Here is a 24,465-nt window from a genome sequence, read left to right as displayed (position 1 = left end):
CAGTATTGAGATATAATGAGACACCTTCTGTTTACAGTATTGAGATATAATGAGACACCTTCTGTTTACAGTTTACAGTATTGAGATATAATGAGACACCTTCTGTTTACAGTATTGAGATATAATGAGATACCTTTCTTCTGTTTACAGTATTGAGATATAATGAGACACCTTCTGTTTACAGTATTGAGATATAATGAGACACCTTCTGTTTACAGTATTGAGATATAATGAGACACCTTCTGTTTACAGTATTGGGATGTAATGAGACACCTTCTGTTTACAGTATTGAGATGTAATGGGACATCTTCTGTTTACAGTACTGAGATGTAATGAGACACCTTCTGTTTACAGTATTGAGATGGTGGTGACAACATGGAAGACCAGTAAAATAGCCAGCTCAGATAAGTTTGCTGAGGAAGTAAAGAGGTGTTTGGATCACGTGGAGGAAGTGGTCCTGTCCGACACATCAATGGCTGCTAAACTGTGACAAGCAACTGAACATAGCTGGTCGTCTAGGAAATGTCCAGCAGATGAATATATATATTCACCAATTACATGATTTTTACTTGATAAAGAAGTAATTATGGTCCAAATTTGACATAACTTTGAATATTAAAGTGATAGAGACTGAATCCGGTGACAATGAAGATATTTTGTTTTTATTCCTATATATGCACTCAATGCAATATTCATTATAGAAATTTAATTGTGATATACTATGTACAGTGTATGTGGATTTCATTTTATTCATGTTTCACTTAATTATACGCACATCTTTAGACGGGAGATATTATGGTACAGCGACGTCTGTATGTCCGTCCTTCCATCTGCTTCTATTTCTATTTTCATTTCTCTGTCATAAATCAAACTGAAACTTACTTGCTATGTAGCTTCTTTGTGGGTCACTCTAGATCATGTTGCAGTTTTGATTCATTTCGACCTCTCTTGCAGGAGTTTTGCCCCTTTATTTGAAAATTAATGTTATATGGAGGGTACATAATTTGTCTGCCTAACTCCTCCTACAATTTTCAAGTGAGGACCGTTTTGTTTTACAGCATGTTTGTATGGGCATTGAAGATGTACATGTGGCAAGGATTTTGATTTTCTTCAATTTTTGAGATAATTACAGGTTGTTGAACTTAGTCCATTTTGAGGAAATATTATATTAGATAAAGGACATTGTTTTTACTTATAATTTTTCTCACAGTTTTGAAGTTAAGGTGCTTGTAATTATCTTGATGATATGTATAGTGCAAAGATTTTGATTTGATCTAAACAATTTTTCTTTGAAGTTTAAAATATTTACAGATAGTTGGGGATATGTTTTACACACAGAACTCGTGGTTTGTCTATTTACCTCCTGTCACAGTTTTTAAGCTAGATCTTTTATTCATATGATACAAAGAAAGTATGTCACAGCCTGAGGATGGCTGATACTACCTGAAGCAAAGTTCTACAAATTATGGCTTAAGAAAAACACCCTGTATAAGCATTACTGGGGCGTATTATGCACCGTTTTCGATACTCGTTTACATTGTAATGGCTATATACATGTACATGTAGTGGGTTTTTCAATTGTAATATCAATGCAACACTTTGAATTTTATTTTTGTTTTATATTATATAATATTTACATTTCCCATGATTTTGTCTTTGATATTTTTACCAATTGAAATGGGAGTAATTTTCTCATGAATGTTAACAACATGTGTATGAATCTTCATATTAGATAATGACTGGGAATATTCCAATAAAAATGAATAGAAAATGTAAGTACATGTACAAGAAATAAATTTCAGTTTTGAAAATACATTAGGATATGAACTGCAATGCTTTATGATGGCTCACCTCATGAAGCACGTTAACCGATGTGTAGTGTTTCAGTTCATAACCTCATGTTATTTATTAGCTCACCTGAGATGAAAGCTCAATTGAGCTTTTCTGATCGCATGTTGTCCGTCGTCTGTCTGTCTTGTCCGTAAACTTTTTACATTTTCGACTTCTTCTCCAGAACCACTGGGCTAATTATAACCAACCTTGGTCAAAAGCATCCTTGGGTGAAGGGCTTTCAGGTTTGTTCAAATGAAGGGCCATGTCCTTTTCAAAGGGGATATAATCATAAAAATGCAAAAATAGGGTGATCCAAATCCACTGGCTGAAAACCATCAGCAGCAAAGACCTGTGGCAGAGAACCAACCAACTCCTTGCAGAAGAAAAGATTCTAGGACGACGCTGGAGTTGGAATGGGCACATGTTCCGTATAAACCAGTGTCAAGCATCACAAGACAAGCGCTGACCTGGAATCTCCAAGAAAAGAGAAATAGAGGCAGGTCGAAAAACACGTGGCGGCGAGATCTTGATGCCGACACCAAGAAAATGGGATAGACCTGGAGACAGATCGAACAGAAGTCCCAGGATAGAGACGCCTGGAGATCGCTTGTCGGCGGCCTATGTCCCAGGAGGAGTAACAGGCATACAGGAAGAAGACGGACAAGCTTTCAGCTCCAAGAGAGAGCTAAATGACAGATACTATGGAACTACATTGTGGACGACTAATCTGTCTTGTTCTTAATTATTTTTTACCAGTGTCAGTGGGGATTTATTCATGGGATTAATTGGTAGAGACACGTTCCATATCTACACGTAGGAGTGTATGAAGAACCTTGCCACACGTTGCATATCTACACGTGGGAGTGTATGAAGAACCTTGCCCAAGTCCTTTTCTACAACATGTCAAGGTCACTGTTGGACAAATAATCTATTAACCTGACATCACTTGAAGGTCCCTTGTTTTGTGCCTGAAATAGTTACTTGTAGGGTATTTGGTTAACTTCCTTTCTCCCTACACAAGGGAAAAGTGGCTCGCGTGAAAATCATGCGAGTTTCGTTTCGTTGGAAAATCGCGCGAATATCGTTCAGTAATCCATATGAAAATTCGCATGACGTGTAAATATATGCAAATTTATTCGCATGATATTCATGCAAAAAGCATCCGATTTTATTATCAAAATATTGTTGCATGATATTCTGTTATTTTCGGTAACTGCAGTATTTCACATGAAAACGTTGCAGTATGATATGTATGTACATAATACACGTACATTTAACCAAGAAGGAACAATATAACTTACAAATCATGTTGTATAAATGTCCATGTTCTAAATGCATAAATTGATAAATTACATTATTTAGGATAGCTTCATTTACTATCCTAATCTCTCTCGAAATTCCACTTTATTTATTGGATTATCATCTCCAGCCTTGAAACCAACTTGTGCATTTGCACAATTGAACAGATGATTTCCCTGCAAAATATTTTGCATGAAATTCATGTGAATATCGTGCGTCTTATTTTTCATCTCGAGCGAAATATCAGCATGAAATTCGTGTAAATTTCATACGAGAATCACGTGAGTTGCTTTTCCCTGAGTATAAGAGTGTGTGTTCTTGGTCGTTCTACAAGGTGCACGAAATCTGTGGATGCTTTCAGTTTATGCTCAATCAGTATGAGACTAATCTTTCATTGTTTTCTACTGTCTGTAGTTTATTTAAGAAATAAAGTTCACGTTTTCATGTATGTTGCAGGATAACCTCCGAGGTCGAGAAAAGCCGAGGCTTTTATCCCGTATTTCAAACTTTCGAGACCGAATAGTTATATCCTGCATCATCCACGAAAACAAGAACTTTATTTCTATTCTACTACGGATCAGAAATATACAACCGAACGTTTACCTCTATAACTACGAATTAGGTCAATTCATGACAGGATGGCAGTATCCGAAACAGAATAGGCCTATGTATCGGTATCGGGATGCAGACGATTGATTTACATTGAATGACAAAAAATTTCAGTCATTTATTAATTTGTTTTGCAACATATACATGTGTATTAATTAACTTTTATGATTATGAAATTGAGTTATCGGTCATTGACTTTATTGTTGCATTAGCAAAAGTGCAAGCGAGATGTGTGTAAATTTCTCATAATCAGTCAATATGTATGAAGGTATATCGTAGAATAATGACCGCGACATTCCTTTGATCTTTGCAATAACCGTGGTAGAATAGAATACATTGACTCGGGTGAGCGTTGTTGCCCATGGACCTTTTTTTTTTTTTTTTTTTGTATATATATTTTTTTCATGGTAAAGAATCATTTGTTTCGCATGGTGAATTTTCTTTTTGGTAAATAATACTTACTGCCTAAAGATGAACTGCGAACATTTTTAATGCAAGGGAAATTGATTTACATACCGAAAAAACTTTGTAATACAAAGGAAATAGATTTACGGTTAGAAGAAATTAATTGATAGAAGAAATTTATTTGATGGAAGGGAAATCGATTTACAGTAAAAAAAAAAAAAAAAAAAAAAATTCTAATGCAAGGAAATTAGATTTGTCATCAGAAGAAATCTGACTGCACGCATAAATATATGTTGAAATTCAATCTGAACTTAGCTTATGCATAATATAGTATTTAATTTTTTACTGTTTAACGCAATATCTTTTAAGTGCTTGTATTTGGAAATCAAACATTGTTCAACGATCCAATAGCTTTGTAGTCTGTCCTGGCCTCTATCAGCTTTGAATTGACGCGGTCATTGTTTTAAAGATCATTTAAATGTTAATCCAAGTCATCAGATACCACACTCATTATAAATATAGATTAACATACACTCCTCATTGGTGCATGTATTTTATTTGGCAACTTCACACAGTCAGATTTTATCTTACTGCGTGTCACGGTAATGTCTTCAGCTTGGACGTTCAATCTATGTTGGTAAGATCGGCGTTAAGATGACACCCGGCGTGAGGCGAGTAAATCCGGGCCGACACTGCTTGTTTGTGTGTATGGCGTATGTCCTCGTGTGCTTTGGCAGTTTATCCATTTACTTCATATTCGAAAGCATTCAAGGTACCCGTAATGATTTACAGGTTTATTTTGTTTAATTTTTCTCTCTGTGGGGATTTCTGATCACATCCCGGCAATGGTCTAGTTTTGTATGGTAGCGTTTTATTATTTTGTCATTAATATCGTACATCTTGAATTATACCGGGGTATCAGTAATAATGTTCAAAACTGTCAAATATCAGTGTATTTTCGTAGAATACTATGGCATTTTCTTTTTAATAGCGAAAATTATTCTTCAGAACCATACAATATGTCAAATAAATATGTAGGCATTTGCAGTTAGTAAATATTGACGATTCTTATTCTAATCACATTTCTGATTTATCTGATATTCTAAAACATCCCTGGTTTATCTTGTATTTAAATAACTTCCCTGATTTATCTGATATTGTAATAACGTTCCTGATTTATTTGATATTGTAATAACGTTCCTGATTTATTTGATATTGTAAAAACATTCCTGATTTATTTGATATTCTGATAACATTCCCGACTATCCATGTAATGAGTATTTCGCTGCCCTTTAGAGATAGAGATCGACTTTGAAGTCGCTCATCTCCGACAGATTGAGAAAATACGGAAAATTGCATTGTTTAGGCCTACCCAAAATAAATCTTCAAATATCAGAAAATACAATAATTTACGGCTTTCAACTCTGTGAAAACTTCTACTAAATGAAAACTTACCCTTGTATGCAATGTTATCGCTAATAGTAAATCCGACACAAGAAAATATGTAAGCAGGTAACAAATAGCATCCACATGTCAATGTGTCTGACGTCATGTGATAAAATGTGACGTATGAATTTTTGCTTGCTTTGTTGAAAGACAGATCAAGGAATGAAACAACGCACCCCCTTCTTTTCCCCAGTGAGAAATGTATTTCAAAATGAACAGGGTAATGCTTACTTGGAACATCATTAATTCGAATATAATATATTTGTTTTACTCTATCAATAGTTTTATTCGACCATACATACAGAGAAAGATGTTTAAATAACAAAAGTGATTTGCGTACAAGTAGGCCTAGATGCTAATATTGACAACGAGAAAACAACATGTGTATCAAACCGAAGTATCTTATTGTGCACGTTGACTTTCTATTCCATAGAAGTTTAGAGAGAGAAAAAAAAATAGTTCCGACATCTGGTTGTCAAGGGGGTGTGTCCCCATACCAAACCAGCTGACCAAACCAGGTTATACAAAAATAACCCGTGTTCCTCAATTGGAATTTGACCAATCAGAGACAAGGATACAATAAGAATTAAATTATATCGTAATGACGTTCCTGATTTATTTGATATCGTAATAACGTTTCTGATTTATTTGATACCTTAATAACGTTTCTGATTTATTTGATATCGTAATAACATTCCTGATTTATTTGATATCGTAATAACGTTTTTGATTTATTTGATATCGTAATAACGTTCCTGATTTATTTGATATTGTAATAACGTTCCTGATTTATTTGATATGTAATTATAACGTTTTTAATTTATTTGATATCGTAATAACGTTCCTGATTTATTTGATATCGTAATAACGTTTCTGATTTATTTGATATCGTAATAATGTTTCTGATTTATCTCGTAATCTAACCACGTTCCTGATTTATCTGATATTCTAATAATATTTCTGATTTATCTGATATTCTTATATAGTTTCTGAATTATCGCGATTATTTTTAATCTGAGTTTTAAGACTGATTCTATGTAACTATCAAAATTCAGTGGCCACGGTATGTCACAGATTTTTATGAAACTTTGTGTGTAACAATATTATGATAGATATAAAACAAAAAGGACATGCAAAGGTTTGACTTAACAACGGTTGTCATGGAAACCGATCCTCTAACAACAGCTGGACAAGATATGTACATGTATGTTATATTTTGAATAATCAAAAATTAAACGCTATTGTTTATAAAAACAACAATTGTAAAAATTATTTTGAGCTAGGTTTTAGCTTTTAGAAATTTTTTGGTATTTATTTAATCCTTGAAAACAATAGAAATAATTATTTTTATGATGTATAAGGGTTTGATATATGTAATTTTTAAAGAGGGATAAAATTGTTGAGTGTGGTGGAAAATATCAATAAATCAATCAATTAAAAATGGCTAGGTGCAATGTAGCTAGTACTCTATGCAATGGTGTCCCCCCAATATCTTGGGCCTGTTGTTCAATTATGATATTTCATATGTTGGTTGGTTATGAATAGTAGATGACCCTAATGATTTCCAGGTCAAAGGTCAGCAAATACAAGGCAGTACAATGAACAATTTATTGGTATTTACCCAATATCTTGAGAATACTTTTTTATAGTTATTGATAATAGTTTACATGGCAATACAGTACATATAATATAGCTCGTTTATGGAAATGATTGCAAAATCTACTTACATGGTTTTTTTTAATCACTTTAATTTTTATTAATATGTTAAACTTCTCCATGTTTATTTTTGAAATATCAATTGCTCATATTGTTCAATTTAACTGAAAATGGTGTAAGTTGTATTATTTGTCATTAGTATGAATTTTTGGCAAAATGCCCAAATCTACAGTTTTCGTACTACAATAGATCAATCGTACTACATTTCACCATTAATCTTTTTATATACATTAGGAGTCTTTGATATGGACATCCTTTGATGACAGTTAATTATGCTGTATGTATTTTCCAGATTATCTAAATTCATCAACGAAATCCAACAAAAAATCCCGTTTTGGCAAAATGCCCAAATCTACAGTTTTCATGCTACTACAGATCAATTGCACTACGTTTCACCATCAATCTTTTTATATATATTAAGAGTCTTTGATATGGACATCCTTTGATGGCAGTTGATTATGCTGTATGTATTTTCCAAATTATCTAAATTCATCAATGAAATCCAACAAAAAAATCACTTTTTGGCAAAGTGCCAAATTATAATACATTGGTACAGCGGTCAGTAACACACTCTTTACCATGGGTGGATATAGATATCATAAATAAGGAGGGCATTTTATGGGCAATCGAGATTTATGGAGAAAATTAGTTTTTTAATTTTTTTTTATATACCACAAGAACAAAACATGGGCAAAACGGGCTGAATTTTGCAGTTCAATTAGCCCTCATAGACTGCTGTCGGTTTCCATGGCAACGGATAGTAGAAATTTGGTGGTGGGGTTGAAATTATGTAAGATGGTGCAAGAAAAGTTAATACTGTGAAAATCAAAGAAATCTGTGACATTGAGTGGCCAGACCCTATCTGATTTCTTTGATTTTTACATAGAATTGATCTTAAATAACGTTCCTGTTTAACTTGCAGAAAAAGGACTGCTCTCTACTATCGATGTGTTGCAAATGAACAGCTTGTTTTGTTTATCTTCTCCAAAGCCTATCCACATATCAGGTATGTATATATCAAAATGATTGGTGTGAATTTCAACATTTTCATTATCACTAGTGGTGTAAATTTTCACTGTAATCATCAATGTTGTGAGAGTCAAAAATCACCATTGGTATGAAAGTCGGAGTCTTTACTGTCACCATTGGTATGGAAATCATAATTTTCATTATCACCATTGGCGTGAAAGTCAGCAATATCACTATCACCATTGGTGCGAGGATAGGCAGAATCATAGATATGTTGTACAATGACATATTACATATTGTGATAGATTTATAAGTACAAGAATAGAATGCTTTTTTATCAATTCTAACAGGATTAGGTAATAATATTATTTTAGACATGTATTTTATTACACGTAATATTAGCAACACGAGACATGGAACAGACAAAAATAAAGGACGTTCACAACTTAAATTGTGCGTCTTCCTGATAATTTGCAAAATATTTGTGGTTTCAAAATTTAGTATATTAAAAATGGTTGTTGCAGTAAAACTGTACAGAAAGCTCTTGAAGGAGAGACAATCTTTGGAACTCCCGGGGCCCTTGCATTGCTAGTTACGTAATATAACCATTGAGCTACCTAGGCTGATGTACGAATTACGGAAATATTACTACAATATATAAAATTTAAAGCTATTTAGGAAATCATACAAGAGCTCTTCGTATCGAGGAGGTAGAAAAATATTTTAGAGAAAATTTCGAAAACGTTTCGTATGTCCTTAAAGAAAACTTATTGGGGAATGGGACGCAGCTTAAAAAGATGAACGCATCCGTATGTTTATATCTCCACTACAAGAAATGCTGTAATTAAATAAATATGGCAGTACATTATTTACGATGTCTACCATGATGGATTTATCAATGAGAAAGACTTGGCGATAGCCCGTGTTGTGTAGTATTGCGTAAAATGATGGGAATCTATACAGTACAATATTCTTTAACAATACTGCGGTGTCAAGACAACTTCGCGAATATGCAAGCGAATAAAATCTTCGCGAATATATTATCAAGTCTCATGTGTCTAAAGCATGTGCACATTACTAGTACACACCCGTTTAGTGAAAACTGTTCTCTAAAATATTTCATTTTCACGTGATTTTAATTGCAGAAAAATACAATACAAAAGACTTGGTTGTGACGCCAATGAGATTAATAGTTGGTTATATGAGAAGTGGATCGACCTTGACATTTGACCTCGCCCGCCGTACTATTGGTGATTTCCACATCTTTGAACCTTTACATGGTATATCACAAACTGCACGGCTGCTCTACACAACACAATTTCTAAACGGAACAAAACGGTAAGACATTCTGTAGAAGCATACTGAGTTCTGTTTGTTTATATGATATTTATTTCTTCTATGGCCACACCTAAATTTACTTTTGGTCATTACTTTCGAAATAGTGCCACCCATTTTAGCTCGCCTGATCATCTGTCTGCCCATCTGTCTGTAATCTGTACGTATTTTCATCTTCTTTTCCAGAAGCACTGGAACAATATTATCCTTGTAAGAAATTTATTCATTCTTCGGTAAAGAGTTTCCGAGATTGTTCATTTCAGGATCCATGGCACAATGCCCCTTTGCAAGGGGGGGGGGGGGGGGGGGGTAGAAGAGTGTGAGGTACATGTAAATAAAAAAACTTCTAATCAAGAACCATTTGGCTAGGAAAGACAAAACTTATGTGAATGCTTCCTTAAGGAGTGCAGATTCACAAATGTTCAATAATGACTTCGGGGATAGGATGAAGCCACGATTGGGAATCAAAGCTTAAAATGGGGATATGTAGGGAAAACCTTCTTTCCAAGAACAACAGGGCCTTACTTTTATGATAAGTCACATTGATCTACAAGCATCATCTGATAGTGCAGATTCAAATTTGCTCTGAAATCATCGCCGTGGGGCAGGGTGGGGCCACAATAAGGGAACAAAGTTTTATTCTAGAATATATAGGGAAGCAAAAGACCCATGGTTCTTAACGATCACCTGAGTATGAACATCTATGGTCTTTATAAATCATTTTGTCACTTGTGGTGTTTTTTAATATACATTTTTATGCCATAACTTGTACTTGATAAAAGATAATTGGTATGGATGATAATTTACAATTCTTTCATAGGAGAGTAATTTTTTCTCACATCACAGCAAAATGCAATTTTCTATTTTCTGATTTAAGTTCTAAAAAGCAAATGACATCATGATTTTCAATGAGGACTCATCGCTCATTATAGTCATGCAAACAGATTTTCTGTTTGACATCCAGGAGTTAAACTGATTTTCTAAAATATACTACATTGTACATTTTGAACATATCATCCACAAAGCCCCACCCTTGCACCCTAATCCCAAACCCAGGGATAACGAATTTCACCTTCCTCATTGTAACAATACAATTCATGTACAAACATTTCATACTGCATAGTGCAAATTTCCGAAGTACCCAAAATAATATGCAGCTTGTTTTTCTTATATGCATAAAGCAAGTCATTCTAATGGTTAGCTCGATAGATTTTGCGATAATTAGTCACAATACGGATATAAATCTAAGCCCCGATTGTAAAAAAAAAATCTCGTTGATTAGTTAGGTAGTCACATGGTACCGTGACGTCACATGTGACCCTCAATCAACTGATTGTGAAAACTGGTATTAGATATCCTTAAAAACTCAACTTTTGTTTACCATTATTCACTATGAATAACATTCATTTCAATGTTGACAAATCCTGAGTTTTACCATTCAAACCATATATGTTGTAGCCACTAATGCATACCAATAGTGATGTAAATACCCAAAATGTAACTCAAGGTAAGCGAGTATGAATTCGGCAATTTGGGAAATGTTTACATGGATCGCTATCTAAACACTACATCTATATGGTAAGGTTATTTCTTTAAACATCAGTAATCGGCATTGTCTTTAACGTAAGTCATGCCTTTTATCTAATTTTGGATTAGCAAAAAAAAGCATTTTACGTGTTACATCATCGACAACTAGGCTACTCTCACGGGTGTATTTCGGGAAAATAAATACGCTAATTTAAGCGGTAATTTGCATGGCCTGTAGTAATCGTTGTCTGGTTTGAGGGTTTATAATGCCATTCATCTCCACAATATCAGGGGTCCTGAGTCCACTCGTGTCCGTGGGACATCCTCACAATGCCAGGGGTCCTGAGTCCACTCGTGTCCGTGGGACATCCTCACAATGCCAGGGGTCCTGAGTCCACTCGTGTCCGTGGGACATCCTCACAATGTCATGGGTCCTGAGTCCACTCGTGTCCGTGGGACATCCTCACAATGCCAGGGCTCCTGAGTCCACTCGTGTCCGTCAACTTCCTCAGCGTTACAGTTTGGACGGGCTACTGAAACTGTTGAACATTGGAAAAGGGTCGTACCAGTTGAACATTCAGCTTAGCTCTTAATTGAGATAAAACTTCCTTTCTTGAATGCCTCTAATTTATTTTCTAAATCAAAGTCAATCTGAGTTCTATTTGTTATATCAGCGGTAACACAAGTACAAGGACTCCTCGGGATGACTCCGGATAGGTGCAGCTCCAAGTAGTTTGTACTTCAGCACGCAGCTTTTTAACAGCAAAAACATCACTAAACACATTGTGTCGGATTTTCTTGGACAGATTTTCAGGACATACAAGCAAATGTCCATCCTAAAGCTTTTTACCACATTTTTCTTTCAAGATGGCCGACACATTTTTTTTTTAAATTTAAAGGATGTGAAAGACGGGATTTGACTGGTTCTTCTGTCGAAGCGAAGGGCCAATTAAATTCAGCCCGGGTATTTTCAGTCAAGTTTGTCAGGGGGTCCGTGTATTGATGAATGTTGATTATCAAAACGTTCTTGTTACTTATAAGTTTTTCGATAAATAGTAATAATTCAGTTTGCTGCTACTAAATATAAGAAATTGGATGTTTTATTTTACAGCTTGATTTCAACACGTGACCTCGAATCTATTTCTACAGAGTTAATTTACCACTGGTTCACTTGCAACTTTGATCATATCGACTTAAGTTCTCTGACAGATCCTTTCATAGGTAAACATACACCGGAACATATGGATTATCACCAGTGTATATCAAATATAAGCACTGAAAATGAACTAGAAATCGTGAAAAAGTGTACGGAGTTGTTACGGGTACGATGTAAATCCGCAAGGACACGAACCATAAAAACTGTTCGACTTCCGGTGTTTAAGGCTGGAATTCTCTTAAAATGGCTCCCTACACTGAAGATCGTTCACATAATACGTGATCCACGTGGCATATTGAACTCACAATTCGAGCAGAAAATTAACGAGGATAGAAAACTGAATGTATCAGCCAAAAATTTGTGCAGTAGAATTTCATGGGATTTGGCCGCGTTTGAAAACTTGAAACGCTGCCACAAAGGGAGATTGAAAAGCATTATTTACGAGGACCTGTGCCAACATCCACACCTCGTTGTACCGAAATTGTATAAATTCTTAAACGTTGAGTATACCAAACACCTTAAGGATTATGTAAGAAAGATAACTACTGGACGAGTTCGACCGTGTGGGTATTGTACGCACAAAGGGAACGCCCTGGCTAATGCCTATAGGTGGATGAATGTAATTAAAGAAAAAAACATGAATACCATTGACCAACACTGTTCATTTCTCTACCCAAAGTTAGGGTACGTTCACTTAGAGTTTGATAAACTAAATACTACGAAATTTTCTTGGTTTTCTACCACAGATACCATGCACCAAATGCAGGTGAAAAGAAAGACAAAGAAAGTGAACTTTCTGCACTGAATATCGAGGATGATTCATGAATGTTAACGATGGCGATAAGGAAATTGTAAAGGGTTCTGAATGATTTTTGTTCAGAAGTAGGACGTAATGAAAGCAGACCACATGATCTTCTGGTTACAGGGACAGGAAGATATATGTTTCCAAACACACGCTACAAAGGAGCATGTTACAGATATGATGAGAGGAGGGATACTACGTTATGTCGATCAATAGTGGAGATCCTTCAAAGAAACACTTTCCATTCCTCTTTTCTCGAGCGAGACGTTAAGCAAGATACAATTAATCAATCATCTTTACAAGCGTCAACAAAACGTTTTATATTATTGGATTGTGTAATTAAAGACACGATCAAAGGGCCTAATGCGTGTTGAAAAATATCTTTTGCAAGTTGCCTTTCTCACTTATTAGCGCGAGTGGGATTCGAACCCGCGCCAACAGAGGTGAGAGGCCGTGTGATTTGGAGTGCGATGCTCTAACCACTCGGCCACGGAGGCCCCTGCTTTGCAAGAGTTTCACTTGCAGTGGTATAGATTTATAGACATGCTTCGAGCTCATATGTATGACGTGGAAGATGCGATGCGGCAAAAAGTGTTTGACCTGCACATTGACATTTATATCCACAACTATTTGAAAGACGCAAACTATCTTACTTTGACACGGATTGTTTTTGCATTTCCCCATCTGATGAACTTATATACAATGTGACTTGCACGCAGCTTGTTCTACATTCTTCTAGCAATTGAACTTAGAGACAACGTGAAATGTGAGTGTGCTTTAGTATGCCAAATATTGCACGAGCGAGACGATATGAAACTGATATCTGCCTTCGGTATCATGGCATTTGTACTGTTTCATGTGATGGTAAAATGTTTATTGTGACGTCCAATGTTCCCTACGCAATCATGAAATAAAGCTAACGGACTTAGAAAAGAAAACGATATAACAATGAGAACAAATTAAATCGGCAAGAGAAAGCAAACAGACATCAATGTGTCATCGACGATTTAATTTTCTAAAATCAGTTGATGAGAACTATACACTCATGTAGTGATATACATAGAAACTCACCAATATCCCAAGGTAAATGTTCAATGGACGCTAAACACTGATTAAGAACAATATATGGTTTGGGCATATATAATTTATGACATTAATTTGAATTATTTGAAGCCTAATCTTTGTGATGTGCAATCAGTTTATGTCAAAGTAAAATTCTTAAGTTACAAAAACAGGACTCTATATGTCACAACTTTCATACTGTATTAATGTACATACATGCATTGTGTACGAATATGTGCTTTTTAATAGAATGGCAATTCCCACAAATGCCCAGCATTTGTACTATTACATCTCAGCATAACTACATGCAACACTTTCTTGAAATTAATGCCTATTAGAAAATTTTACATACACCCCTTATCAAAATAAAACTGCACGTGTGTTTAATAAATATAACTGAATGCTATTTCTGGAAATCAAATCAGACCCAGTTTGACCAAAGTCAGTTGGTAATATTTTACTGCATCAGTACTAATGCAGCAAAATAGTAGGGTCTGACTTTTGTTAGACTGGATCAGATATAGAATATTCATAGTTCTTTTTACAGTAACTTGGTATGGCTGTGACCTCGTTATATAATAAAAGGAAACTATAAACTTAAAAATAAATGTTCAATTTGATTTGTAAACAAAGCATAAAAATGAATTGCATATTTGTACATGTTTATTGCATAACGTACATCATAGATAAACAAAATATAAATCATTGGCTAGATTGAAAATGATGGATGTGGAATAACACATAACACAGATTATAAATAGTGGATAGAAAACCATGTGGAAAAAATCCAGACACAGTCAGGGAAACACAGAGTGGAATTTCTTCAAGATGAGATCAAGGTGCCGGAATGCAGTCATATACTTTAACCTGAAAGAAGAGGATCTCAGCAATTTTTATGGACGAAAATAGACATGAAATGTTCCTTGTACTCTCAAGTAAGCAAGTGCATGTAGAGTTAATATTGTTATAGTTGAAATATCTTACTGTTGTTTGGAATGATGTTTAGAAAAATTGTCAAAACTTTTCTCCTTTTTTTAAATGATTAGGTATTTAGCAATTTCAAAGATGACTACAGAAATGATCACTGAACTCCATTTCATATGAAAACTTTATGATTGTTCATACCATATCCATATAACCAGAAAACGCATCATTGTCTGTGCACCTTCCCAGGATAAGAGGGCCAAACGATGCTGCTATTCTCCCTATTCAGTAAACAAACCATACATTCGACATGTTTTAATTTTGTATATTGGTTTGTTTGGACATAATATTGAAATTTCTTTGGTACATGTTTATTTGCAGACAGGAATGTACCAACAGAACTTGTAGTTTCATTATAAAAAAAAATGTACGTAATTGTGTCTATTGCCCCAACCAATTACCTTTGCATACAACTTAAACCGTATTGGTTGTGCATCGTCTTACTTCACGTATTATTGACTGATATCAACATTAATGAATCACCTGATAATGGCTTCTCATCTTTACTTTCAAAAGTTGTATTGTTTGGATTTTGTGAGCGTATCCTTCCTCGCAAGCTGTTGCCATTAAACGTAAGTTCTACATTATTCCAAGCGTTATCCTAAAACAAATTAAAGTAGAAATCATAAAATACCAAGACTTTCAACAATATTCTTTTATCAACTTAATTTCAGTAGCGATGAAAGATGAAGATAACGAACAGTTATCAATCTCATAACTCATATAAGAACACGATAAAGATCCCTCCCTGCTCAATGGCCATAAGCGCCGAGCATAGGCCTAAATTTTGCAGCCCTTCACCGGCAGTGGGGACGTCTCCATATGAGTGCAATATTCTTGAGAGGGACGTAAAACGATACTCAATCATAACTCCCATAAGGAACACAAAATAGAGAGTTGGGCAAATGCGGATCCCTGAATATACCATAGATGGGATCAGGTGTCTAGGAGGACTATGATTTTAACACTTGAACCATGTCCAACAAATAAGCCATCTATACGAAGTGAATTTATATATTTCATGTATAAAGAAATAGCCTGCTTATTCATGAACTCGGTCACAATACGTTTTAGATAATCATCATAGAATTTGAAGGCCACTAAACATTAAGCAGCGGTATTCAAGTCTTGCATACCTTATATGGTAAGGCAAATATCACAGGTCTAGCTCTCCAGTCATCACTATACCCCAAGAAGGTCAAATGTTTATCTACTGTATCAGCCACGATGGCCAAGGACGGAGTCTGACCTCGGGCAAGTTGAGGAATGTCCCAAGGTTTTGCAGAGGAGTGACAATTTGATACCAAATTCTGATATCTAGGTCCGATGGATTTCGAAGAAAAAAACCGAAGTTGTATCATTAGACGAGACAATGCAACTGTACTGAGTCGTGGAACCTGTATACTAGACGAAGTCTCGTTAAAAAGTCCGTAGAACACTTTTACATTGCGGAATTGTACTTGGAACACATTTTTCACCTCGATGTAGTTTTGGCGGTATAGGTTTCTGATGTCATCTCCCGCAAAATCTACATACACCAAGGGAACACACACTGAAAGAAAATGTTGTTTCATAGTTAACTAACAAAATAGCAGTAAACAAATTGACTTACAACATTTGATCTATTTTAAAGTATTACATGTACAAGTCTGTAAGCCTGATATGATCACGCAAAACATTATCTTTTTTATTGATCGAAAATGATATTGCTTTTAAGAACTTAAGGAAATGTGGAAGATAGCATCTGGTAATAAATGAATGCTCAATTGAAGGTGTTCGCATCCGAATGATGGCATGGAATGAAGTAAAGAGAGAAGACAAACGTACATCGACTAGTGAATGTTACATCTTCTACACAGACGCAGTACATAGACTTGAACACCGTTCCTAGGGGACAGTCTTGTTGTATCCGGGATATCGTGTTGTAGTATTTCTCAGGACGTCCATTAATGGCACGAAAGTAACACACTAAATAGAAGCATGGATAAGTACAAAGATTCACCAAATTTGCTATATACATCTACATGGCCTTTTTCGGGTTATATTTCCTCAATATGCATTGGAAAATTATTTCTCTATGGTGTAAATTTGCCCAAAGCAGTTTTTGGTACTTTACAAAAATGAACAAATTATATTCACCCAGTTTTAAATTGCTCACTTAGAATAAGGATTAGATAAAGACGAAAATAAAACGAAGGCGAAATTTCCCTGCAAATAGTAGCAATAGCGAATGAAAAATCAAACAAAGCAAATCTTGCATGTTGATATATGACGAAAAATAAAATGAGATGGTGGTAAACCAAATTTTGCTCATTTGAAATAAAGCCCCAATTGATTAAATTAACTCTCTCGATCGAAACAGACACTTTGTTATCCGCGTATTCTAACTGTTGGCCTGCAGGCGAATATTAAACGTTGTCAACTGAGTTTACATCACATCAGCTGTTAGCAAAAAAGTAGGCAGCAATGAAATACAAAATCTGGTTTACAGCGAATACGGTGTATATTCTTACTTTCCAAAGGAACTGAGGTGGGCGATGGGGCTACGGTTGTGATGGTCTTCGGTTGTTCGGAACATTCTAAGTTGCAATGTGGACTAGGTTTACATCCCTGATGTTTATGGTCATATGAATATCCTTTTGCACAACACATTGCCAATGACTGCTTGTTTTTGTTGCACATATAGAATGTGCGACAATTGAAGTTACTCGGATAGGTTGCTTGAAAGCCTAGAGTAAGACATGGATCTGGAAAAAAGTTTTTCAAAATATTAATGAAAATAGAGTCACATTATAATAATTATGATGTCATTGTATATTGTATTAGGATAATATATTTATGTTATATTTTTATTATAAGCGCTACATGGAGTTGTAACCGTTATGTAGTTCTCTATATGAAAGGTGAAGATAAAGAACAGTGATCAATCTCATAACTCCTATATGTTTTCATATGATTACTGTAAAAGTGGTTATTTACACTGAGAGTACGCGTTCCAACATTACACGTAAAGGGAAAATACGCGGTAACTGAATATAATATATATTATATCAAATATTCATGATTATACGCGTGGGGGAAATTTACGCGCTTATTACGTGACAGTGTAATTAGTGTAAATTTCTCCCATGCGTAAATAACCACTATTACAGTACTTGATACATAAATGAAAATATGCAATTTTAAAACCATATTCAGTTCATACCAGATTTACAGAGTACCTTTGGAACTCTGTCACAAGTGTTGATCTTGGAGTTCCAAAACGTTCCAAACGAACATATCATCAGAGTGCAGTGACACTGGGCGGCGTTCCATGCGTAACAATGTTCGTAGTGTGTGCAATTGTGTTCCATATAACATGATTCCTGACCTTCACATTTAACGGCACATGGACCTTTGAATTTAACAGAAGTATGTTTCAGATAGTGATGCATTTCTTGGCTAACAAGTGATAACATCAATCTAGTAATTCAAAATTGAACTGTATAAACATGTGACATAATAATGTATACAGGCTTCAAACAAATTGAATGAGGCTTACATATTCTAAATTGTCTTCGAAAACTTTATTTTAATGCTGTAGATGATTCCTGTGCATTGTGATAATTTACATTTCTAAATCAAAAGACCACATGCACCTTTTAGAAGGGACTATATTTTATAGCGGAGGGATACAGTAGACATCTGAAGAAAAAACCCATAATGTTAAGTTTTGTACCTGTCCTTTTTTGAGACCAGAGGAATAAAAAAAATATATATAAATTTGATAGCACATACTAGAGTCGGTGCTTTTCAATAAGTGAAATAATTATATCAAGCAAGAACTGATAGAAATTGTAGGTACCTAAACGTAAAAAATCAATTTATCGATAACTCTAACAACTCCCTATTGAAAATTTTCAACACTAACTTTTCAATTTAAGAAAATGTGGATTTTAAATTACATTGATCATAAACGTGAAGTATATGGCGACATTTTATGAAAAAGAGTTAACATATATAAAACATCCTAACAGTTGAAGTATACAAGGACTAATTGGTAGAAGAAGAGCATTTATAACGAGGAGATCCATCCCATACGCTGTTAAACCCCAGCCTTCACTTTGAGGAAATGTATCCTTATTGTGTTTAGATCGGGAAGGTACCATTGTATGAAAGGTGAAGATAACGAACAGTGATCAACCTCATAATCCTATAAGCAATACAAAATAGAGAGTTGGGCAAACGCGGACCCCTGGATATACCAGAGATGGGATCAGGTGCCTAGGAGGAGTAAGCATCTTCTGTCGACCGGTCACAACCGCCGTAAGCCCTATATCTTGATCTTCATACAATGACAAATTTTAAAAACCTATGATTGTTTTTTATAAGAGCAAGACATTGACATTTTTCTGTGAGTGTGTACTTTGTCATGGCTGCAGACAAAATATACTATGTAATAAATACGTTTCTGTCATCGCCATACTTCTTTATTGTTAACCGAATGGTCAGTGGAAGACTCGTTGTCACGGAGAAAAGAACAGTAGACAGATTTATCAATCACAACACCTTCAGGGCATACAAGGTTCTAATTGATTGATTCTATGTTGTGTAACGTTTCCCTTCAGAATTTTCACTCATATGGTGACCATAATCGGTGGAGGGCTGCAAATTGTAGACCTAGCTCGGCGCTTACGGCCTTTGAGCAAGGAGGGATATTTATCGTGCCACACCTGTTGTGACACGGGACCTCGGTTTTTTGCCGTCTCATCCGAAGGACCGCCCCATTTAGTCGCCTCTTAGGACAAGCAAGGAGTACTGAGGACCTATTCTTACCCGGATCCCCACGGGATACGAGGTTCTAATTACCTGTAGCTTTCTTTACCTCTGAAACAAATATAATAACATACTAAATAAAGGTTTACTTCTTCGACATCAATTGAATTTAAGTGAATTCGTCTCCTGTATAAATTAAATTTAACTGAAGTAAAGTACAACATGATCCTCATTGATTTAAGAGATATGATCAATCTGTTTTAAAGTTCTCGTTACCTTGGTCACAGTTCGGTCCTTCCCATCCGATCAGGCAGGTGCATTTATAGGAATACCCTTTCATATTACACACTGATTTATTCGGACAAGGATTCGACAAACATGGATCAATCCCTGTGGAATAGACGGGAATTTAAACAACATGACTTGAAAATAAAAACTATTCAAAATAAGATGCTGGGCAGGGTGAAGATTCAAACTTTATTAGACTAAAATAAACATGTATACTAGCCTTGTAAATATCTAGATAGAAATGTTTGTATGCTTTGAATACAAAATTGGATATATCATTAATGTAAGATTGTTTGCAATGCAAAAAAGTAGGCCTAAAATTGTTTTATGTAACTAAGAAGATTATAAGACTTATGAGTAGCCATGAAATACAAGGTGATTCCACCCGAGGGTTGCAAAAAAGCTGTGAAACCCGAGGCTTTGCCGAGGGTTTTACCGCTTTTTTGCAACCCCGAGGGTGGAATCACCTTAATATTTCATGGCAACTCATAAGAGAGTATTTTTCTCTCATATTTCTAGAGTTTTCCGTTTTCCTTGTGCGTAGCGACGCCATTTTGAGAATTTTCCAATTAATTAATTTTTCGTTGTACATTAAAAATAACACCAGAATCGAATTCTACGACCTTCATTTTGGCAACTACGTTGCCAACAAAAAATCGGCCGACGAGTGTATAAGTGAATTGTATTAGAGTTATTCCTCTTTGAATAAATCAATAATCAGGGTGCGTGACGTAACTCGACAGTCATCAGCGCGAAACATTTTGACAGACCTAATCAGAATATGCATTCACAACTGCACGGGTTTTTTCTTCTTAGAGGAGCATTGATATTGATATTAATTGAGCAGTTATTTAATGACGAGTGTGTGAAGAGGAATTCCAAGTGGTTTTTGTTGGTGAATATGGGCATGGCTAGACTTTCGTTTTTCACGCGTGCAAGGACTTGAGTCTCTTGGACATTGAAGGCACTTATTTCACCTGAGACACGGACAGTAGACGTTGACAGAGTGAATGCGGAGGTAGGCCTAGAAGTAATAGACCGTGTGGGCTGGGTTTCTGTGTACGGGCATAATGCACCGGATGACATAGGTGTATGAGGAATTTGTGACTGTTGTTGAGTGTGCAGTAATTGTTCAAGGAATGTGTATTTTTGTGTCCGGTCACATACACCTGGAGATTATCAGGGACATTACAATTTGTCATTTTTTGTACAAGAGCTTTGCAGACGCTAGTGTTCGTCAATCGAGGCGAGGCAAGTTGCAAGCTAGTTGTGGATTGATTGTGACATCACAGGATATGTAAGATAAACGTCACGTGATATGAAAGATAGAAATATCTTACATACCTTTCTTTCATAGAATATCTGTATCTTACATACGTAGATATGAGAGAAATAATCATGCATAAAGGGAGAGAAAATACACACATTGCAAACAATTTTTATTCATGATTATTTTATTTGCAAATCACCGACGGTGAAAGTGTTCGTATCAAAAGGTATTCGAAAGAGCTATACTTGTAATATTTACACTGCATGCATTCTTCTTGATAATAGATATTCGAAAGGATTTCGAGTGAGCAAATTCTACAGATTACTAAATGCTGGTTTGCTGTATTCTACATCCACATTTTTCCGAGAGAGAGAAAATCACAATCAATATGCAAAAAGTGTTATGATATCCGTTTAATCTAACTTGCTTACTTTTTTCGCATCTTTTCCCTTCCCAGTCTGCAAAGCACCTACAGAAGTAACTGCCATAAGAGTTGACACACTTCCCGCGGCCAGAACAAGGTCTCCATAAAGTCACACATTCGTTGATATCTGGAAATACAAGTACAGGATAACGACGGAGAAACATGTAACGCCATGTATTTACTGTAAGAAATGGATGTTTATCCAGGTGCGTGTATTTACTGTAAGGAATGGATGTTTATCCAGGTGCGTGTATTTACTGTAAGAAATGGATGTTTATCCAGGTGCGTGTATTTACTGTAAGGGATGGATGGTTATCCAGGTGTGTGTATTTACTGTAAGGGATGGATGTTTATCCAGGTGCGTGTATTTACTGTAAGAAATGAATGTTTATCCAGGTGCGTGTATTTACTGTAAGGGATGGATGTATATCCAGGTGCGTGTATTTACTGTAAGAGATGGATGTGTATCCAGGTGCGTGTATTTACTGTAAGGGATGGATGGTTATCCAGGTGCGTGTATTTACTGTAAGGGATGGATGTTTATCCAGGTGCGTGTATTTACTGTAAGAAATGAATGTTTATCCAGGTGCGTGTATTTACTGTAAGGGATGGATGTTTATCCAGGTGCGTGTATTTACTGTAAGGGATGGATGTTTATCCAGGTGCGTGTATTTACTGTAAGGAATGGATGTTTATCCAGGTGCGTGTATTTACTGTAAGAAATGGATGTTTATCCAGGTGCGTGTATTTACTGTAAGGGATGGATGGTTATCCAGGTGTGTGTATTTACTGTAAGGGATGGATGTTTATCCAGGTGCGTGTATTTACTGTAAGAAATGAATGTTTATCCAGGTGCGTGTATTTACTGTAAGGGATGGATGTGTATCCAGGTGCGTGTATTTACTGTAAGAGATGGATGTGTATCCAGGTGCGTGTATTTACTGTAAGGGATGGATGTTTATCCAGGTGCGTGTATTTACTGTAAGGGATGGATGTTTATCCAGGTGCGTGTATTTACTGTAAGAAATGAATGTTTATCCAGGTGCGTGTATTTACTGTAAGGGATGGATGTTTATCCAGGTGCGTGTATTTACTGTAAGGGATGGATGTTTATCCAGGTGCGTGTATTTACTGTAAGAAATGAATGTTTATCCAGGTGCGTGTATTTACTGTAAGAGATTGATGTTTATCCAGGTGCGTGTATTTACTGTAAGAGATGGATGTTCACCAGGTGTGTGTATTTACTGTAAGGGATGGATGTTTATCCAGGTGCGTGTATTTACTGTAAGGGATGAATGTTTATCCAGGTACATGTATTTATTGTAAGAGATGAATGTTTATCCAGGTGCGTGTATTTGCTGTAAGAGATTGATGTTTACCCCGGTGCGTGTATTTGCTGTAAGAGATTGATGTTTATCCAGGTGCGTGTATTTACTGTAAGGGATGGATGTTTATCCAGGTGCGTGTATTTACTGTAAGAAATGGATGTTTATCCAGGTGCGTGTATTTACTGTAAGGGATGGATGTGTATCCAGGTGCGTGTATTTACTGTAAGGGATGGATGTTCACCAGGTGTGTGTATTTACTGTAAGGGATGGATGGTTATCCAGGTGCGTGTATTTACTGTAAGGGATGGATGTTCACCAGGTGCGTGTATTTACTGTAAGGGATGGATGGTTATCCAGGTGCGTGTATTTACTGTAAGAGATGAATGTTTATCCAGGTGCGTGTATTTACTGTAAGGGATGGATGTTTATCCATGTGCGTGTATTTGCTGTAAGAGATGGATGTTTATCCAGGTGCGTGTATTTACTGTAAGAAATGAATGTTTATCCAGGTGCGTGTATTTACTGTAAGGGATGGATGTTTATCCAGGTGCGTGTATTTACTGTAAGGGATGGATGTTTATCCAGGTGCGTGTATTTACTGTAAGAGATGGATGTTTATCCAGGTGCGTGTATTTACTGTAAGAGATTGATGTTTATCCAGGTACATGTATTTACTGTAAGAGATGAATGTTTATCCAGGTGCGTGCATTTACTGTAAGGGATGGATGTTTATCCAGGTACATGTATTTACTGTAAGAGATGAATGTTTATCCAGATGCGTGTATTTGCTGTAAGAGATTGATGTTTATCCAGGTACATGTATTTACTGTAAGAGATGAATGTTTATCCAGGTGCGTGCATTTACTGTAAGGGATGGATGTTTATCCAGGTACATGTATTTACTGTAAGAGATGAATGTTTATCCAGGTGCGTGTATTTACTGTAAGGGATGGATGTTTATCCAGGTACATGTATTTACTGTAAGGGATGAATGTTTATCCAGGTGCGTGTATTTACTGTAAGGGATGGATTTTTATCCAGGTACATGTATTTACTGTAAGGGATGAATGTTTATCCAGGTGCGTGTATTTACTGTAAGGGATGAATGTTTATCCAGGTGCGTGTATTTACTGTAAGGGATGGATGGTTATCCAGGTGCGTGTATTTGCTGTAAGGGATGGATGTTTATCCAGGTGCGTGTATTTACTGTAAGAAATGGATGTTTATCCAGGTGCGTGTATTTACTGTAAGGGATGA

General features: G+C 35.8%; 3 protein-coding genes across 3 annotated transcripts in view; 2 read left to right on the top strand and 1 right to left on the bottom strand.

The window, feature by feature from the left end:
• The window catches only part of LOC130050958 (peroxisomal carnitine O-octanoyltransferase-like), a 28,241-nt gene extending 26,465 nt beyond the window's left edge, over positions 1–1,776 (top strand). The window contains exon 16 of the mRNA XM_056152010.1: positions 355–1,776. Within this exon, the coding sequence (XP_056007985.1) occupies positions 355–490 (136 nt within the window). The 3' untranslated portion in view covers positions 491–1,776. The remainder of the gene's footprint in view (positions 1–354) is intronic.
• A 2,970-nt stretch (positions 1,777–4,746) lies between these two features.
• Positions 4,747–13,120, top strand: LOC130051108 (uncharacterized). The gene is made up of 4 exons (XM_056152465.1): positions 4,747–4,918; positions 8,231–8,314; positions 9,423–9,615; positions 13,042–13,120. The coding sequence occupies exons 1-4, from the start codon at positions 4,801–4,803 to the stop codon at positions 13,118–13,120; spliced, it is 474 nt and encodes a 157-aa protein (XP_056008440.1). The 5' UTR covers positions 4,747–4,800.
• A 1,684-nt stretch (positions 13,121–14,804) lies between these two features.
• LOC130050957 (fibrillin-1-like) overlaps positions 14,805–24,465 on the bottom strand; it is a 47,984-nt gene continuing 38,323 nt past the window's right edge. The window contains exons 21-30 of the mRNA XM_056152009.1: positions 21,888–22,007; positions 20,175–20,288; positions 19,992–20,009; positions 18,349–18,537; positions 17,657–17,890; positions 16,971–17,111; positions 16,280–16,695; positions 15,627–15,744; positions 15,285–15,364; positions 14,805–15,026 (exon numbers count right to left, since the gene is read on the bottom strand). Coding sequence (XP_056007984.1) covers positions 14,994–15,026; positions 15,285–15,364; positions 15,627–15,744; positions 16,280–16,695; positions 16,971–17,111; positions 17,657–17,890; positions 18,349–18,537; positions 19,992–20,009; positions 20,175–20,288; positions 21,888–22,007 — 1,463 coding nt within the window. The 3' untranslated portion in view covers positions 14,805–14,993. The remainder of the gene's footprint in view (positions 15,027–15,284; positions 15,365–15,626; positions 15,745–16,279; positions 16,696–16,970; positions 17,112–17,656; positions 17,891–18,348; positions 18,538–19,991; positions 20,010–20,174; positions 20,289–21,887; positions 22,008–24,465) is intronic.

The sequence above is a fragment of the Ostrea edulis genome, chromosome 10 (genome assembly GCF_947568905.1).
Source record: "Ostrea edulis chromosome 10, xbOstEdul1.1, whole genome shotgun sequence".
Lineage (NCBI taxonomy): Eukaryota > Metazoa > Mollusca > Bivalvia > Ostreida > Ostreidae > Ostrea > Ostrea edulis.
Note: the sequence above shows the minus strand (reverse complement) of the source record. Positions and strands in the feature narration are given on the sequence as shown.

Bases quoted from the DNA above. Each gene is read 5' to 3' on its own strand.
- LOC130051108 (XM_056152465.1), top strand. From the start codon at position 4,801: ATGACACCCGGCGTGAGGCGAGTAAATCCGGGCCGACACTGCTTGTTT. The intron at 8,315-9,422 runs GTATGTATATAT...TTTTAATTGCAG, and splicing joins AAAGCCTATCCACATATCAG to AAAAATACAATACAAAAGAC. The intron at 9,616-13,041 runs GTAAGACATTCT...TTTCTACCACAG, and splicing joins TTTCTAAACGGAACAAAACG to ATACCATGCACCAAATGCAG.